Raw genomic sequence first — 19192 nt, forward strand, 5'->3', positions numbered from 1 at the left:
TGTCTTTCAAGTCGGACCCGAAGTTGCACTGAAATGCGGCTTTGAAATCATGCGATTTCAGATGAAGTCACGCGATTTCACAGCCGCGTTCAATGTGAACGAGGGATAAAGTATCCTGCATGTTCTAGAAAAGACCCATAACATAGACTACGCACTGTCAGGTCCACAGGAAAATGGCTGCAAAAAGAAGACAACATTATCTGTAGCATTCAGTCAGTCACAGCCACTGACACCTAATGAGGGACTTCACTTTCTCAGACTAAAGAGAGCGAATGAAACAAATTATGCTGTCTGCATTGTGTAGCCATTTTGCGGTGGATCCTGCCGTGCCTATTCTGTGTTATTTCTCTTCTCTAGAGTCTAGATTAGAACATGGCAGAAATTTATATAACAAAGGCAATCAAATACCCAAATGATGTCTCCAGCTGAGGACCTTTAGTCTTTAAGGGTCCCCCATGTTCTAGAAGACCAATAACATAGAATAAGGACTGATGGGTAAACGGGAAAATGGCCACAAAACGAAGACAACATTATTAGTATTAGTCATCCTCTTTAGAACTCAGAAAGGCGGTGTTTCATCAGATTAGGCGACCCGTCAGAATGTGTAACGGAAGTGACGTTATGTCGCCGCCATCTTGCTACACCCCGCACTCCTCTACAGTAAGGATACACTGAGAAGGCGAAAGCGGACATCTTGTTACACCCACCGGAGTTTTACATTTTACACTTATTTTTAACAGTAAAGCGAGTTTATTTAGTAAAATACAGTACTTAGAACTCCGTCTAAATGTTTACATGTTTAATTTTAAAAGCAGCGATCTTCTGTCAGATTAGCAAACCTGTGAGATGAGCAGGCTTGCCGCTGCTTTTAAAATTCAACATCTAACCAGACAGACAGAGTTCTAACCCCTGTATTTCACTATATAAACTCACTGTGCTGTAAAAAATAAGTGTGAAATGCAAAACTCCGGTGGGTGTAACAAGATGTCCGCTTTCCCCCTTCTTACTGTATCCTTACTATGGAGGAGTGCGGGGTGTAGCAAGATGGCGGCAACGGACCGTCACTTCCGTTACATTTCTGACGTGTCGCCGAATCTCACGAAACAGCGGTGTTCTATTTGATTACTATTGCAGCGCATGCGTGAACGCCCCTCTCTCTACACCTCCTGCCTGTGTGCAGTGACAGACTTTGCTGCTGGGGAGAGGGGCGGGGCGTATTTCACCTCCAGTAAGGGAGAGGCATGAGGAGCTGGCTGCTTCCTGAAGCATGTTGTAGTACAGAAGACTCCTATGTGGAAACAGGTTTGGTTATAATAGAATTGAAAAGCTACTTTTTTTTTTTGTTAAAGGAGAAGTATGCCTAAAGCTCTGTTGTTCATACTTTTCCTGTGGACCACAGTATTGCATTTAGTTCTGTATTCCTGTGACCTGTATTCAGCCATCAGCAGGCTAAAGTCCCCTGCCGGCTGACATCGAGAGGGTCCAGGCTCTGCAGGGATCCTGACAATAATGTCGGGATCCACCCAGATGCCTAACCAGCAGCTGGCTCCGCCCCTGAGAGCCTGAACCAGCGCCTCCTGCCCCTCCCACATCCCCGACACTCCAGTGAGGCAGAGCACAGAGCTGGTGACTGGCGCTCACGGCTCTCTGCTCTAAAAGAAAACCTGAGAACTGAGCGATCTGTGATCTTTGATCGCTCAGTTCTCAGGGTAGAGGCAGCTGGGGATAGCCACAGCACTATATATCAATGCGGCACCCACCTAGGTGAGTATGAGTGTTTTTTATTTTCTTGAAAACCCGTACTTTACTTATTATTTTCATGTTTTATTGCAGCACAGTGCTGATCTCCTCCAACCACTTTACAGCCACTAAGAGGGGGGTTTTACCAATCCATAAATAAAATAAGACAGTTGGCTTTAGATATACTTTTTATTCAAGAGAAACTCTTTCATTTGTTGTGCATCACAGGTTGTCATTTAAAATGTCCGTTTTTGATCTGTCTGGGCAATATTATTATTATTATTATTAATATCTTTGCTGTAATGTAGAAGTGTTTGGTGTGGAGGTTAGAAGTAATCAATAACTTGTTATTTTACAGATCCTCATTGATAATGTTAAGCCAGGAGGAAGCGGAGGCTCAGATCTCGGAGCTCGACCTTCTCTCCAGCATGTTCCCCAGTGAAGAAGAGTTTGTGGTCACTGATCAGTTGGCATTGGCGGAGCTGAGAGAATTTGCAGAAAAGCAGACGGAGGTCCCTCCAACCTTTACAATTCAGTTCACATTGACGGTGAAACTCGGTGATGGCAACGCCGACAACATCCAGGTGATGTGGGGTCTAAACTGATATCTGTGGGTGTTGTGATGACGTCCTGACTATATATACACGTTCTGACTATATACACACACACGTCCTGACTATATATACACGTCCTGACAGCTGCTGCCACAACCAAGGTATCCATCTCTTCAGGCGGCGGTTCGGTTAACGATAATGGTGGTCTCTGCGGCGGATTCGCCGCAAGATCACCGTTATTGGCGGCGGGAAAGGGCCCCCCTCCCGCCGCTCTCCCGCGCCCTCCGCCGCTTACCGGAGCCGTCGGCAGCGGCGGAGGCGATCGGGACCTGTCCGTGGCTGGGTATGGAGACGAGTGAGGGGAAGATGGCCCCCACCCGTCTTCATACTATAGCAGGGAGGAAGCGACGTCAAAACGTCACTTCCGCCCATACGTCTTAAAGGCACATTTTTCTGTTGTCATTTTTTTCAAATGGCAAATTTTTTTTTTTTTTCTTTTATTGCATTTAAGACCAAATATGAGATCTGAGGACTTTTTGACCCCAGATCTCATATTTAAGAGGTCCTGTCATGCTTTTTTCTATTACAAGGGATTCCTTGTAATAGGAATAAAAGTGACCCAAATTTTTTTTATTTAAAAAAAAAACAGTGTAAAAATAAAACAAAATAAATAAAAAAAAAATAATTTTTTTTACAGCGCCCCATCCCGGCGAGCTCGCGCGCAGAAGCGAACGCATACGTGAGTAGCGCCCGCATATGAAAACGGTGGTCAAACCACACATGTGAGGTATTGCCGCGATCGTTAGAGCGTGAGCAATAATTCTAGTCCTAGATCTTCTCTGTAACTCAAAACATGCAACCTGTAGAATTTTTTAAACGTCGCCTATGGAGATTTTTGAGGGTAAAAGTTTGACGCCATTCCACGAGCGGGCGCGATTTTGAAGCGTGACATGTTGGGTATCAATTTACTTGGCGTGACATCATATTTCACAATATAAAAAAAATTGGGCTAACTTTACTGTTGTCTTATTTTTTTATTCAAAAAAGTGAATTATTTTTCAAAAAAAGTGCGCTTGTAAGACCGCTGCGCAAATACGGTGTGACAGAAAGTATTGCAATGACCGCCTTTTTATTCTCTAGGGTGTTAGAAAAAAACATGTATAATGTTTTAGGGGTTCTAAGTAATTTTCTACCAAAAAAAAACGTTTTAATTTGTAAACACTGAGTCTGAAAAAGAGGCCCGGTCTTAAAGTGGTTAAAGTGTGACTATAGCCTGGTACACACCAACGTTTTTTTTTCCGTTCCGCCATTGGCTGAGAGCACTGATCAGGAGCCAGTCAGCTGCTGGTTTTCCAGCATGCTCATCTAACAGAAGCTGGCCAAACAGCCAGTAAGGATGAGCTCATGTGTGTTCGCAAGTCCAGGTGCCCGCCCCCGCCAGGAAGCTGACACTCCACAGCGCTAATCACAGGTAGTGAGACATTTCTCCATCTGTGCAGCCGCGGATCGGGAAATGTCTCTCTGCCTATGATCAGCGCTCCGGAATGTCAGCTTTCTGGCCGGCACGGGCACCTGGACTTGCGAACACACATGAGCTCATCCTTAACCACTTAAAGAGGAAGTAAACCCTGGTGGGTTTTACTTCCTCTTTGTTTCCCTGCAAAGGTAAAGCATAATGGGCTATTATGCATCGCATCGTAGCCCATTATGTGTCACTTACCTGAAACCGAAAGCCTGCGATGTCCCCGATTTCCTCACGGGCAGGAAGTGTCCATTCTTCACCCCTCTTCCTTCCGGGGCCACGGACTCCGGGTCTGTGACTGGCCGGAGTCGCGTGACGTCACTCCCGCGTATGCGCGCGGGAGCCGCCAGTCACGGCATGACCCCAGCTGGAAACGGCACAGCGTGCCCTTTCAAGAGTGCGCAAGCGCCGAATACATCGGCGCATGCGCAGAAGATGGTATCATTCAGGGACATAGTAAATATCTCCTAAACCGTGTAGGTTTAGGAGATATTTCTTGCACCTACAGGTAAGCCTTAATCTAGGCTTACCTGTAGGTGAAAGTGGTCTGTAAGGGTTTACAACCACTTTAAGGACCGAGCCTCTTTCTGAGATTTGTTGTTTACAAGTTAAAAACAGGTTTTTTTTTTTTGGCTAGAAAATTACTTAGAACCCCCAAACATTATACATTTCTTTTTATAACACCCTAGAGAATAAAATGGCGGTCGTTGCAATACTTGATGAGCTGTGGATCTCTGCAGCTCCTTCAGAGTTACCATGGGACTTATGGCTGCTTCTCTGATTAACCACTTAAGGACCGAGCCTCTTTTTTACACTTGTTGTTTACAAGTTATAATCATTTTTTTTGCTAGAAAATTACTTAGAACCCCAAACATTATATATATTTTTTCTAATACCCTAGAGAATAAAATGGAGGGTTGTTTCAATACTTTCTGTCACACCGTATTTGCGCAGCGGTCTTACAAGCGCACTTTTTTTGGAAAAAATACACTTTTTTAAATTTAAAAAATAAGACAACAGTAAAGTTAGCCGAATTTTTTTTTTTTATATTGTGAAAGATAATGTTACACCGAGTAAATTGATACCCACCATGTTACGCTTCAAAATTGCGCCCGCTCGTGGAATGGCGACAAACTTTTACCCTTAAAAATCTCCATAGGCAACGTTTAAAAAATTCTACAGGTTGCATGTTTTAAGTTACAGAGGAGGACTAGGGCTAGAATTATTGCTCTCACTCTACCGATCGCAGCGATACTTCACATGTGTGGTTTGACCACCGTTTTCATATGCGGGCGCTACTCATGTATGCGTTTGCTTCTGCACGCGGGCTCGTCGGGACGGGGCGCGTTTAAAATTTTTTTTTTTTTTTTTAATTTATTTTACCTTTTATTTTTTATGTTTACACTGTTCTTTTAAAAAAAAATTGTGTCACTTTTATTCCTATTACAAGGAATGTAAACGTCCCTTGTAATAGAAAAAAAGCATGACAGGACCTCTTAAATATGAGATCTGGGGTCAAAAAGACCTCAGATCTCATATTTACACTAAAATGCAATTAAAAAAAAACTGTCATTTAAAAAAATGAAAAAAAAAATTTCCCTTTTAAGAGTTATGGGCGGAAGTGATGTTTTGATGTTGCTTCCGCCCTGCAATGATTTGGAGAGGGGTGGGGGCCATCTTCCCCTCACTCGTCTCCATGTCAGGCCACAGGAAGGATCCGATCGCCTCCGCCGCTGCCAGCGCTCCAGTAAGTGGCGGAGGGCACCGGAACACAGCGGGGGGCCCTCTCCCGCCGCCAATAAAAGCGATCTCACAGCGAATCTGCCACAGAGACCACATTTATCTTAAACTGGACCGCTCACTGAAGAAGAGGACACCAGGGTTATGGTAGCTAGCTGCTGCCATAACAACGATACCCTCCTTCAAAGTACCGACGTATAATGACAGTGGGTGGAAGTGGTTAAAGTGGAGTTCCACCAAAAGTGGAATTTCCGCTCATTTGTCTCCTCTCTCCCTCCAGTGCCACAATTGGCACCTTTTGGGGGGGAGGGGGGACAGGATACCTGTCTTTGATAGGAAAACCGCTCGTCTGCATGCTGTTCTGACGCACCAAAAATGACACATGCTCTGAAGCAAGTACGAGACGGAAGCTATTGGCTACTGGCTATTGAACTTCCTCTTTCTAGTCCCATCGTAAGTGCTGTACGTCGCCTCGTTCTGGACGGTCGGACTTTGGTGTGACCGTGTGTATGCAAGACAGCTTGAGTGGAATTTCGTCGAAACACCGTCGGAAAAACCTTCAGAGTTTATTCCGAAGGCAAAACCGGTCATGTGTACAGGGCCTAACTGTCATAGATACTATTTAGAAATCTGTCTTGCAGTACTGTCACAAATTGTATAACTTGCGACATATTCATGTATGGTATGGTAAGGTGTATATAAATTTATCGCCTCTCTGACAGAACTATCACAAACATCTCTCCTGGGAAGAGGCAGAGTTTTCGGCTTCATTCACACTGGTGGCAGGTTTGCAGATGGATCGATTTTCAAAGGCGGTTGAGTGATGGTTTACAGGTGTTCAGGAGGCAATACTGCTGCCTCCTGAATGCATGTGTTTTTTTTTTTTTCTCGATCCCAAGGGGGACTTGGTTTTGCAAAAGTGCTCTGCAACCACATGGTTGGCATTCCCAGTGACTTCAGTAGATGCATTTGGCAATCGGTACCGCCTGCCAAATGTGACACGCAGAGTTAAATTTACTGCAGCTGCAAGCATCCTGGACAGTGCGATGTGTAAAAATAAATACTGCGCTTACACTAATTGGCATAAGCTGCGACTAGAAAGTAGTAAACCATAAATCATATAAAAATCAAAAAGTCGCGCTAGAAACTGAGGGTGACAACAGGGGGTGTCAAAAAAATCTCATAAAAATATGAGGGTGAGTGATGATCACTGAGTGAATAATAGAAAATTTTGTGCTTATCAATGTAATTAAACACTGTGAAAATAAAAGATAAATCTGAAAATGACAATTAGTTGATGGGACACAGATATTGACCACTATGTCTGAAAAGAGTAATCAATAATAAGTGACACAATCACTAACAGATGAATATCTCAAAATAACAGAAAAAGTGATAATGTGACACATCTATGGAAACTATACCATAATTCATATATAAAAACAATATAGAGATGAAGAAAAAAAAACCCAAAAAAAGTCCATAACTCAAATGAAAAAATAATGATTAAAGTCCATCCATGCTAGATGACATGCATGAAACCAAGTTTGTCTCCAAGTGCTCTGTGAAAATGGAACATAAACTTGCTGTGATGACAGTAGAGTGCGCAGATAGACCTCCACCTCTTAATAAAAATGCTGCCTCTTACCAGATGGAATTGGTCTCTTACTAACAGGAGACCTAAAGGGCGGATGGCTGCAACCCCAGCCAGGGATCTTTAAAACAGGCGCTTGGCGTCCAAATCCAGGGACTCTCTCCAACTCACATCAGCATAAATGGAAATATCCCCATGTAAAAAACAAAGTGCTCCACATAGCATAAAATCCAACGTTTTATTGAGTGTAAAAATAAAGGTTGCACTTACAAAACCATTGTAGTTAAAAAGCGTATATGCGAAAGCCGGCCGGCTCCAAGGACCCTTTTATTTATAAACCCGATGCTGCCCTTGGCAAGAGGCTTGTAGCTGGTAAGGAAAGTCCCTAAGGCGTTGGCCTGATAACTGGCGTTCACATCAGCCAACGGTTACCATCAGAAATAGGAATATATTGTCTGAACTATACAGTCTTCTGCTCAGGTATGGGATCCCCTGTCAGTGAAATGGATTTATGCCCCGGCTCGGTGGGGGAGGGGAGACGTGTATTCCCGGTACGTATCCTCCTCACAGCAGCTGCAAGCATCCTGGACATTGCGATGTGTACAACGTCTGTCATGGTATTTTGTATGTAATAATATGAAGTAATAATATGAATCAACAGCCTTCTTTATAGTTCCTTTGCCAAACATATTTTCGATGAATGATCAATTCATTGTGTATAGCAACCATTAGTATCATCAAACACGTTGCAGTCTAACCTTACAATCACTGTACAATCAATCCTAGATCTACCAAATCAATGTAATATGAGACCTACCTAATCTATTCAATCAATTTGTATCCACAACTTATTGGTAGATCTACATCCGAGCCGAGTCACAGCTCTCTGTGTCCATTCAGACACGGAGCCCCGAACCGGCCCGCCCCCTCTCTCCCCTGATTGGCTGGCTGACTTTGATTGACAGCAGTGGGAGCCAATGGCTCTGCTGCTGTGTCTCAGCCAATCAGGAAGGAGAATCTCAGACGGCTAAGACACTCGTGGACATCGCTGGACAGTGAGGGACTTCAGGTAAGTGTGAAGGGAGGCTGCTGCACACAGAAGACTTTTTAATTTTCATGCAAAGAATGCATGAAGATAAAACGCCATCTGCCTTTACAACTCCTTTAAAAAGTGCAAGGTTGAAAAATGTGTAGTTGGCTTAATTTTGTTGCAGAATCACTGAAGAGATGCAACACAATAATTACACAAGTGACATAATCAACCATTTACTTTACCTCAAATTTCCTTATCATTGATATGGTGGTGTTTTTTTTAATTTTTTTAATTTTTTTTATTTATCACAAAAATAGTGCCATATAGTAAAAGTGTTTTTTTCATGCTTTTATAATACTAACAATGAAAACATCACAAGGTTTTCTTGAATGTGGCACAAGGCTTTCGACAGCATATGTACTGCCACAAATGTCTTATCTTAAGCTGACCATTACAAGAGCTCTGGACCCCTCGTCACTGCCCTCTTCTCCGTCTGCTCTCCTCTTCTCAGGCTCACGGCGGGGAACCAGCAGAATTTCTGGCATTCACCCAGGTCCCCCTTCTTTCTCCTGTTTATACCTTCCTTTTAAACAGGGCTCTCTCCATGGGCTAAAAGTACATTTGTTATTTTCTCCCCTACTGTGTTATACTGCTGCTAATAGTAGTGTTTGTATTTTTATGTGTTCACATAGACCTTCTCTTTTTTTTTTTTTTGCAGGATGTACTTTCCTTACATTGTTCATACCCGCCTCACTACCCAAATGTTCCACCGGAAATCGTAGTCAGGTACTGTGACTACGCATGCATTCTGTGTTGTCTACAAGTATATCAATGAAATAATGTAAATGATTACTCTCTCTCTGTCTTCCTCTATCACACCTTCCCTTCTTCCATTTGGCCCCTTTCACACTGGGGCTGGAGGTGCGTCGTCGGTAAAGCGCCGCTATTATTAGCGTCGCTTTACCGTCGTTTTAGCGGCGGTATTCCGCCGCTAGCGGGGTGGTTTTAACCCCCGCTAGTGGCTGAAAAAGGGTGAAAACCGCCCGCAAACCGCGGTGCTATGTCGGCGGTATAGCCGCGCTGCCCCATTGATTTCAATGGGCAGGAGCGGTGTATACACCGCTCCTTCACCGCTCCAAAGATGCTATTTGCAGGAATTTTTTCTCCCTCCTGCCAGCGCACTGCTCCAGTGTGAAAGCCCTCGGGCTTTCACACTGGAGACACCGCAGCGGCTGTTTCAGGTTGGTTTGCAGGCGCTATTTTTAGCGCAATAGCGCCTGCAAACCGCATCAGTGAGAAAGGGGCCTTTCTGTTTTTCTTCTTTTTTTTTCTTGGTTGCCACCCACTTACCCTGCTACTCCCCTTCCACGTTACTCTTTTAACCTACTTTTATTACTCTTCCCTATCCCTTTCCACCCCCTCCTCCCCTTTCTCTTTGTGTCCCCCTTCCCTATCCTCTCCCCATTCTTGGATGGCTACTGCAGCCAGTTATTTGTCGCATGCTCCAAACTGCAAGATATACCGGCTATTGTAGCTTTGTTGAATTGCCGCAGTGTTTAGTGGTTCATTTACACTATCTATAAGCATCCACCGCAGTGACAATTGCATATCTATATGTACTAACTGCCTCATTCATCACAAAGAAACATTAACCTTAAAGAAGACCTGTACTGTGGAAGTTGTGCTAAAAAAAAGGCGAGTAGAAGACAAAGGAGTAGTCACTATTGTTGTCTGTGCTTTTTCATATCAGAGCTGCTCCCTGATGGCTGCTGATATGATGACTGGTAGGATAATCTTCAAAAAACAGCAGGAGAAATAGAGGAAGCAAAGATCCACAGAATGAATGAACGAAGCAGAAGCAGGGAGATCCCTTTAATGCAGGCCCTCAGGTACAGCTTCCTCTCCAGCAAGGAGAACATTGGGCAGCAATGTCACTCCAAATCCCCTGAAACTAGCGGTCAATAGTGGTGCCTTTTATATGATTTTGAACAGCAGATACAAAGCTGTTAGACTCAAGACACATGTGTGTCCAGGTATAGAAAGTGCACCTGCTATAAAAGGAATTAAAAGCTAAAGGTACCTTTCTCAGAGTACTGCTTAGGCACAATTAACATTTCTATGGGCCACTATAAGTCAGTAGATCTTCACTTTAACATACTTCTTCTACTCTACAAAAAATGATTTTTGTTTTAATTTATAGATCGCCAGCCCTGGTGCGTTCACAGCAGACTCAGCTTCATACAGATCTCAACACTTATCTAAAAAACAATTGCATAGGAGATGTTTGTATTTTAAGTGCTGTGGATTGGGTTAAAGACAATGCTTCTACCTACCTGAACATCGTGTCCCCCACTGATCAGCAGAAAGAAATTGTGATGACTCCTGAAGACAGCATTTTCACTAGGTTATGGATCTACAGTCATCACATATACAACAAACAGAAGAGAAAATATATCATGGAATGGTCAGAGGAGTTGGGGCTCTCGGGGTTTAGTATGCCAGGGAAACCCGGAGTTGTGTGCGTGGAGGGGCCACAGGAGTCTTGTGAAGAATTTTGGTCCAGGTATGTAGTTGTAGTCACTATACACAATAAAGGCAGACAGTTTCTTACATGAAGTAAAGGGGATCTATTTAATATCGATGATTCAACAAAGCACAACCACTATATCAGCAAATCAAATACAAGCAACCACTCTATTGGCATAATATACCATTCCCATTCTTGCCCGTTGGCCTGATCCGCACTATTTTTGGGTGGAAAAACCTGCTAGGTATAGAGCATGTATGAATGTACTTCTAAACCTCCCATTCATAAAGTGCTAAGTAAATAAGCATCTCAAGAGTGTCACATGGTTGGGGAGATGGAGTGCCTGCCTTGAGGCTTCCTAATTAAAAAAAAAAAAAAAAAAATAGCAAGGTCCATAAAGACATGAATGAGTGAGTTTGGGGTGGAGGAACTTGAGTGCACAGAGTCTTGGCCTCAACCCTATAGAACACCTTTGGGATGAATTAATGGAGCCTGCGAGCCAGGCCTTCCCATCCAACATACATCAGTGCTGACCTCACAAATGCGTTTCTGGAAGAATGGTCAAACATTCCCATATACACACTCCTATACCTTGTGGACAGCCTTCCCAGAAGAGGTGAAGCTGTTATAGCTGCAAAGGGGGAGCCAACTCAATATTGAACCCTACAGACTAATGCCCTGTACACACGGTCGGATTTTCCGACGGAAAATGTGTGATAGGACCTTGTTGTCGGAAATTGTGTAGGCTCCATCACACATTTTCCAATCGGATTTTCCGACACACAAAGATTGAGAACAGGCTATAAAATTTTCCGACAACAAAATCCGTTGTCGGAATTTCCGATCGTGTGTACACAAATCTGACGCACAAAGTGCCACGCATGCTCAGAATAAATAAAGAGATGAAAGCTATTGGCTACTGCCCCGTTTATAGTTCCGACGTACGTGTTTTACGTCACCGCGTTCAGAACGATTGGATTTTCTGAGAATGTTGTGTGACTGTGTGTATGCAAGACAAGTTTGAGCCAAAATCCGGAATCAATTAGTAAAGAAGTATACAACATTCCTTATCATTATATCTCAATTAATTCAAAAAAACTGGAACGACTCTAGACAACAGGTGTGTTGAATCCCTCACATGGCAAAGATATAATCGATCGAACAGTACATCTAAAGAACAAAAGAAAATATATATATAATTAATGTCTATAGAAACTATTAATAAAACAGTTAATACAGAAAAGGACTAATAAAGAAAAAAAGCTAATCCAAAACATAATAATCAAGTAATATTTATATACAGTATTACCCGTTTTATTAATAGTTTCTATAGACATGAATTATTTATATATATATATATATATATATATATATATATATATATATATATATATATATATATATATATATATATATATATATATATATATATATTGTTCTTTAGATGTACTGTTCGATCGATTATATCTATTGCCATGTGAGGGATTCAACACACCTGTTGTCTAGAGTCGTTCCAGTTTTTTTAATTAATTGACATATAATGATAAGGAATATTGTATACTTCATTACTAATTGTTTCCAGCTTGTTTAAATGATTTAATCATTCAATTACGTGTTGACGATAATGAGCTATATATTGGTCCATGTATGTGGTTTTCAAGAAGGGCGCTATCTGCATCAGCCTGAAACATCACCATGTATACCATTTTAATTCTGATGAAACTTTTTATAACGTCAATTTTTTATGTGCAGCAATCCCATCTCTTTTTACACACACACACACACACACACACACACACACTATGTATGTGTATATATACAGTTGTGCTCATAAGTTTACATACCCTGGCAGAATTTATGATTTCTTGGCCGTTTTTCAGAGAATATGAATGATAACACAAAAACTTTTCTTTCACTCATGGTTAGCGTTTGGCTGAAGCCATTTATTATCAATCAACTGTGTTTACTCTTTTTAAATCATAATGACAACAGAAACTACCCAAATGTCCCTGATCAAAAGTTTACATACCCCAGTTCTTAATACCGTGTATTGCCCCCTTTAACATCAATGACAGCTTGAAGTCTTTAGTGGTATTTGTGGATGAGGCTCTTTATCTTCTTAGATGGCAAAGCTGTCAATTCCTCTTGGCAAAAATCCTCCAGTTCCTGTAAATTCTTGGGCTGTTTTGCATGAACTGCACGTTTGAGATCTCCCCAGAGTGGATCAATGATATTGAGGTCAGGAGACTGAGATGGTCACTCCAGAACCTTCACTTTATTCTGCTGTAACCAATGACAGGTTGACTTGGCCTTGTGTTTTAGTAATACAATGTAATAATATGTTTTATTTTTAGTTTATTTTAATGTAATATTATTAGTGATATTATTAAATGTAGTAATATTTAAAAGAATAATAATTATTGTAAATAGAAATAATATTAATGATAATATTAGTATAATGAGATGTCTCTCTGTAGGTCTCTGGTGACATTTTAGTGACTGTACTGATCACTAGTGTCACTAGAGGCCAGCACTTCCTATACTGTGCGATCACTATACAGTCCTTCCGGTAATTAGCATAGAGCTCTGGGCGGTTCCAGAAGTGACGGGGGAGGGGGGAGGTGTATACAGCGGGTTCCAGTAGGCAGGGTGATGATGGGGAAGGCGGAAAAGCTCCGCCCCTGGGTGGCCGGCAGAGAGGAGACACGGGAGGAGCTCCGGGGAGAGGGAGCAGGGCTTTGAATATATCCGTTACCATGGTGATCAGAGATTGTTTATTATTATCTGATATTGTCATCCATGTATTCCCTTCCCCCCATTATTATCATCAGTCATCATCATTATCTGATCTCCACACTGAGGATTATTATTATTTATCCTCATTACACAAATAATTTCTATCATTTATAAATATTACTATCTCTCTATCAGTAGATTGTATGACATCCAATGAGAAGACGCCCCTCCCCGCTAATCCCCTCCACTGCGTTTAGATGCGCTCTGGTGTATTTCTGATGCATTTAGATGCACTTTGGTGTATTTTTGATGCGCTCTGGTGTATTTTTGATGCATTTAGATGCACTTTGGTGTATTTCTGATGCATTTATATGCACTGTGGTGTATTTTTGATGGGTTTAGATGCTCTCTGGTGTATTTTTGATGCGTTTAACTTAAAGGTGTAACTTTCCTGCTGGGGGGACATCTGTGCAGAAAGTTCCTGTCATATGATGGACACGGCGAGGCTCTGTTAACAACTAGTTGTTCCAGATTCCAGAATCGCCACAAAATGTGGGACACACTTGCGATCCACTTACTTTCAATATCGCCCCAATCGAGGTGTTATTTTGCCGCGATTGTCTCCCGACAAATTGCAACAAAATTGCAGGACTGCTTTTGGGAAACAGGCGTCCCACTATTTTGTTTGTGAGATTTGTCAGGTGACAGTCTTGTCACGTGATTGGGTGCCTTTTGAAAGTAACAGGATCACAAGCGTGTCCCGTGTTTTTTTTTTTTCTGGAATCGCCGTAATGCCACCCGCGATCCGGAATACCCAGGTGTGACCGCGGCCTAAGTGTCTTCTATCAGTTGCTGGGTTCAGGCTCTATAGATTCTGGGGGAACGTTTTCATTTCATTTCTCAAACATTACACACTTTCTCTTCATTCTTTATTCCACCACTAATATATACTCAGCATTGACTTTGTAGAGCGCTTTTCTCTCTGGGGACTCCAAGCACTTGGAGATGGCGTTGGCCGGGAATCGAACCCGGGTCAGCTGCTGGGAAGGCAGCCATGCTCACCACTGCACCACCAACGCAAGGTAGCATGTCTTTGCAGTGTGGGAGGAAACCGAAGTTCCCGGAGGAAACCCACGCAAACACAGGGAGAACATGCAAACTCCATGCAGATAGTGTCCTGGTCAGGATTTGAACCAAGGACTCCAGTGTTGCAAGGCTAACCACTAAGCCTCTGTGCTGCCCATAGGCGGCATCTGTTCTCTAAGGCCCGCCCCCGCAGAGCAGGGTACATCAGTTATGTCCACTCAAAGCACTCCAGATGACGTCAGTGATGAAACGCGTAGGGGGGAGTCAGCATACGAGCTTGCATCACTTCCTGTTTCAAAGGCTTGTGTCAGCAATATAGGCTTTTTTATCCTTACCGAATAGTTTACATTGAGGATGGAGATATCTTACGTTGCTACACAGTGGCATATACTGTGGAGGTGTGAGACCCCAAGAGGGGGTGAAGGATCTGGTGAGTGCAGTCATTATAAAAGCACAATTAAAAATTCAAAAAGTGTGGCGCTATAAGCTCCATACATAAAAAACTAAAGAATGAACACTCTAAAATATTGAGTGATTATAGGACAAACATTTCAGTGTGAACCAAAAGGTGCTTATGTGAAGGGAATGTGATTGGTAAACAAAACTTAAATACATTCATTTAATCCACTAATAAGTGAAAAAAACATCACAAAATAATAATATGAATAAAGTCCATGTCATAATAAGTGAAAAAACTGTGATGATAGTGCATAAACGATGATGGACAGGTGTTTCCTGGGCATGCGGAAGGGTTGTTTAGACCAAGCAACCTGGTAGGTAAATGGACCACATGGAGACCAAACGTGCACAAAGGATTGGAATCAGTGCCAGAACCATCACCAGGAATCATAGAGGCTTACCAGAAATATTGGCCTGAAATAGCATATGCCAAAACAGGTCAAAAAGGCTTGATGACCGACAGGTCTGAATGTGACAGCTGGTCAGATGTCGTCGTCACACAGAGAAGGGGAAAGGGAATCAGCACGGCTTCCTCTTCACTGATCATGTCCCAATAATCCGAGATTTTCAGCTGCAGCCCTTCCGCATGCCCAGGAAACACCTGTCCATCATCGTTTATGCACTATCATCACAGTTTTTTCACTTATTATGACATGGACTTTATTCATATTATTATTTTGTGATGTTTTTTTCACTTATTAGTGGATTAAATGAATGTATTTAAGTTTTGTTTACCAATCACATTCCCTTCACATAAGCACCTTTTGGTTCACACTGAAATGTTTGTCCTATAATCACTCAATATTTTAGAGTGTTCATTCTTTAGTTTTTATGTATGGAGCTTATAGCGCCACACTTTTTGAATTTTTAATGTTAGTTTAACCCTGAGTCTACAGGTGTGTTGGCTGCTGTTCACTCCCTTTAGCGCAGCGCTGTACTTAACCACTACATACCAATTATAAAAGCACAAATAAGGCACGCACCGAGGATTTATTCATTGGAAAGTTCACCATAATTTAAACGGACTTATTAACCGGCACTATAGCACCTATCAGATGTTCACTTGTTTATCCACATTAGCACTTTAATTCACTTTGTTTATATTGTTTATATGGTTGATACATATGTATAATAATTAGGTCCCCAAATTAGCAACACAATGGATCTAAATATTCCATTCACACTTAGGCCTCATTCACACAGGGGGTATGAATACGTACCCCATGGGAGGACCTTGAATACTGGAACTGGGATGCACAGGTGTTGCCAGCATCCCATGTAGGCAGTCCCATTGCTGTCAACTGGGATGCAGCGGCTATACCCAATGTGACATCTGTGTGGGTGTCGGTGCACGGCCCCGAACGCACCAGGGGTGCGTCCGCCCAACTACACTCGCATGGATGTCCTTTTTGGGGTAAACGCAGCCCCCACACAGGGTACAGATTCATACACATCATGTAAGTGAGGCCTTGGACTTCTCCATGAAGGACCTCACTGGTGGGAACAGTTCTTATTTCCCCAGCAGAGAAAGCCTAAAGAAAGCTGGAAAGACTCCTCCCACCTCTGAAGACAAAAAGAGTTTCAACCTCCCCTCATAGCCGGTCCAACACACGCCTGAAAAACATACTGGCCTCCAACCTCTCCTCATAGCCGGTCCAACACATGCCTGAAAAACATACTGGCCTCCAACCTCTCCTCATAGCCTGTCCAACACACACCTGAAAAACATACCGGGCTCCAACCTGGGGCAGACCTGCCTTGTGAGCTGTCCCTGCAGTAAATACTGCGTACACCTGCAATAAAAAAGTAGAATCAGATTTAGCACCTTCACCTACATTTCATATATTTTTTTTATACAACATCAAATTATAGAGAGAAAAGTTCAAAATTCCAGTGTCGGGATAATGTTATCACAGGGTTTGAAAATACAATTGCTTTTGTTGTTTATAGCAGCCAGTCAGATTCTCCCAGTCTTTATAAATAAGGCCTCATTCACACCTGTGCATTTTAGGAATGGTGCACTAAAAAAAGTCCTGCATGCTGCATCTTTGATGCACTTTCATCAAAATGCACATCCTAGAGTTCAATGGTAGTGCACCTAAAACGCACCACACCAAATTATGCAGCGCACAAATGTGAACTGGTCCTTAGGCTCAGTAAGGCTATAAATAATCTCTTTTTTTGCTTCCACAGAATAAGAAAACTGACATGGAAGCGTATATTAATCCGACACAGAGAAGATGTCCCTTTGTCTTGTTCCCCTTCTGAGGTTCACATAAACATCCAGAAACACAGAAAATTCCCTCCTCTTAAGGAGATGGCGTTTGATGCGCACGGAGCCCGGGGGAATCACATGGATCTGGGTCAGCTCTATCAGTTTCTCCAGGAAAGGGGATGCTCGGATGTCTTCCCCATGTATTTTGGGGTTGAGGGACGATAGGAAACAACTAGAATCATGACTAGACTGTTGGATGTGCAGAATATTTTTACACTACAGTCTGGACACTTTCTTACTGCAATAAATTTGTTCATGATTTTAAAATGTTCTTATTGTTAATAAATTATATTTTACTTCTGCTTTGCAGCTTCATGGGATACAAAAAAGCCCAGAGCACACTTATGGGCAATCTGGAGAAGTCGAGGGCTGCCCCATGCCTTGTGCTTTTTGCAAATCCCTGTTGGCTCTTTACCCCGGAGGAGAGACGCAATGTCCAATAGGGAGTTGTGGATAGAGAGCGGAACAACCCTCCCAGCCACTATGATTGACCAGCATTATATTTTGGTAGGATGGTCATGTGACTCTCATGTCCTTTGAAAAATGCAGTTAAAGTATTAAGCAGGCAACTAGCAGCTCTATAAATCTAATATTGAGGAAAATAGCATGTGCCTAACAGAGACTGCTAATGCATACAGATCATATGGCAATAATAAAGAACCAAAAACTAGCTACACATCCAGTGTTTGCATATATGCTTTTATTCATCTTTTATTGAATGTACACATTATGAAAACATGCTGCATTATTTCTGTTCTGTACATCTTGTAATATGCCTCTATTATGTTTATATTGTAATATGGCTCCGCATCTCCTACTGCTGCCATTGACTCCTTCATATAAATTTGCCACTATGGGGTTGATTTACTAAAACGGGAGCGTGCAAAATCAGGTGCAGCTGTGCATGGTAGCCAATCAATTTCTAGCTTACTTTTACACAAAAGAAAAACCCTGGAAGATGATTGGCTACCATGCATCAAATTTTGCACTCTCCAGTTTTAGTAAAACGACCCCTATATCTGCCTTTGTATGTTGCTATCTGTTGCCTCTTGGGCCCTGTGCGCCTGCAGCTCATTTTCATTGTGGGATTGGCAGACCTAGTGCTATAGCCGCCTTACCTCTTAGTGCTAGCCAGGACCTGGGACACACCGGACATCACACGACTTCCAGCATTACGTCAGTCCAGTTGCATCAGCTTGTGGGAGTCTGTGGCTTGCATGAATAGGGGGAGGTCGCATTACGCCTTGTACACATGGGCCAAAAACTGGCTGGTTGAGCAGGAACCGGCCATCTTTTGGCCCATGTGTACAGCTGTCTGTTCTATAGAAGTCGGTTTCACACCTGGCTTCTATCGAACGGGCATGCTGGAAAACCAACATCCGACCCGCATCTGATCAGTGTTTATTAGTGTGTTCTGGTGGGGGGCAGTCCCCTGTCAGAATACAAAGGCACAGCAGGGGAGATAACTGTACTAATATCGCTTGTGTTATTGTGGCGATCGCTCCGTTTTTTGTTTTTTTTTTGTTCAGCCTGCTGGGTTGAACAAAAAAAAAAATTCTAGTGTATACCAGATTTTAGCATGAGGTCCTCCTTAAAAAAGGGGTATGTGACCCCAAAACATAGGGTTAGCGACCTCATTTCCTCCTTGCCTACTGTGCCATTGGTAACTGTCTTTGCACAACTCAAAATATATTACGTTTTTGTATCAATCTATGCACATGCACCTAATTTTATTTTATTATTGCCATATTATCTATATGCATTACCAGTTAGGTACATGCTATTTTTTTTCTACATTATATGCGTATTGAATCTATAGGTGTGCTAGTTCTTTGTTATTGCTTTAGTGATATTTTGGGGTCAAGTACGAGTACCGATGCCTTTTGTGGTTTGATTTGACCCCATGCAAAATGAATAAGCTCAAAT

General features: G+C 42.4%; 1 protein-coding gene across 1 annotated transcript; it reads left to right on the forward strand.

The window, feature by feature from the left end:
* The first annotated feature begins 1057 nt into the window (after window positions 1–1057).
* RWDD2B (RWD domain containing 2B) lies at window positions 1058–17533 on the forward strand. The gene is made up of 5 exons (XM_073617092.1): window positions 1058–1302; window positions 2099–2324; window positions 8902–8969; window positions 10384–10746; window positions 17185–17533. The coding sequence occupies exons 2-5, from the start codon at window positions 2112–2114 to the stop codon at window positions 17429–17431; spliced, it is 891 nt and encodes a 296-aa protein (XP_073473193.1). The 5' UTR covers window positions 1058–1302; window positions 2099–2111; the 3' UTR covers window positions 17432–17533.
* The last annotated feature ends 1659 nt before the right edge of the window (window positions 17534–19192 follow it).

This window comes from Aquarana catesbeiana, linkage group LG02 (genome assembly GCF_042186555.1).
Source record: "Aquarana catesbeiana isolate 2022-GZ linkage group LG02, ASM4218655v1, whole genome shotgun sequence".
Taxonomy (NCBI): domain Eukaryota; kingdom Metazoa; phylum Chordata; class Amphibia; order Anura; family Ranidae; genus Aquarana; species Aquarana catesbeiana.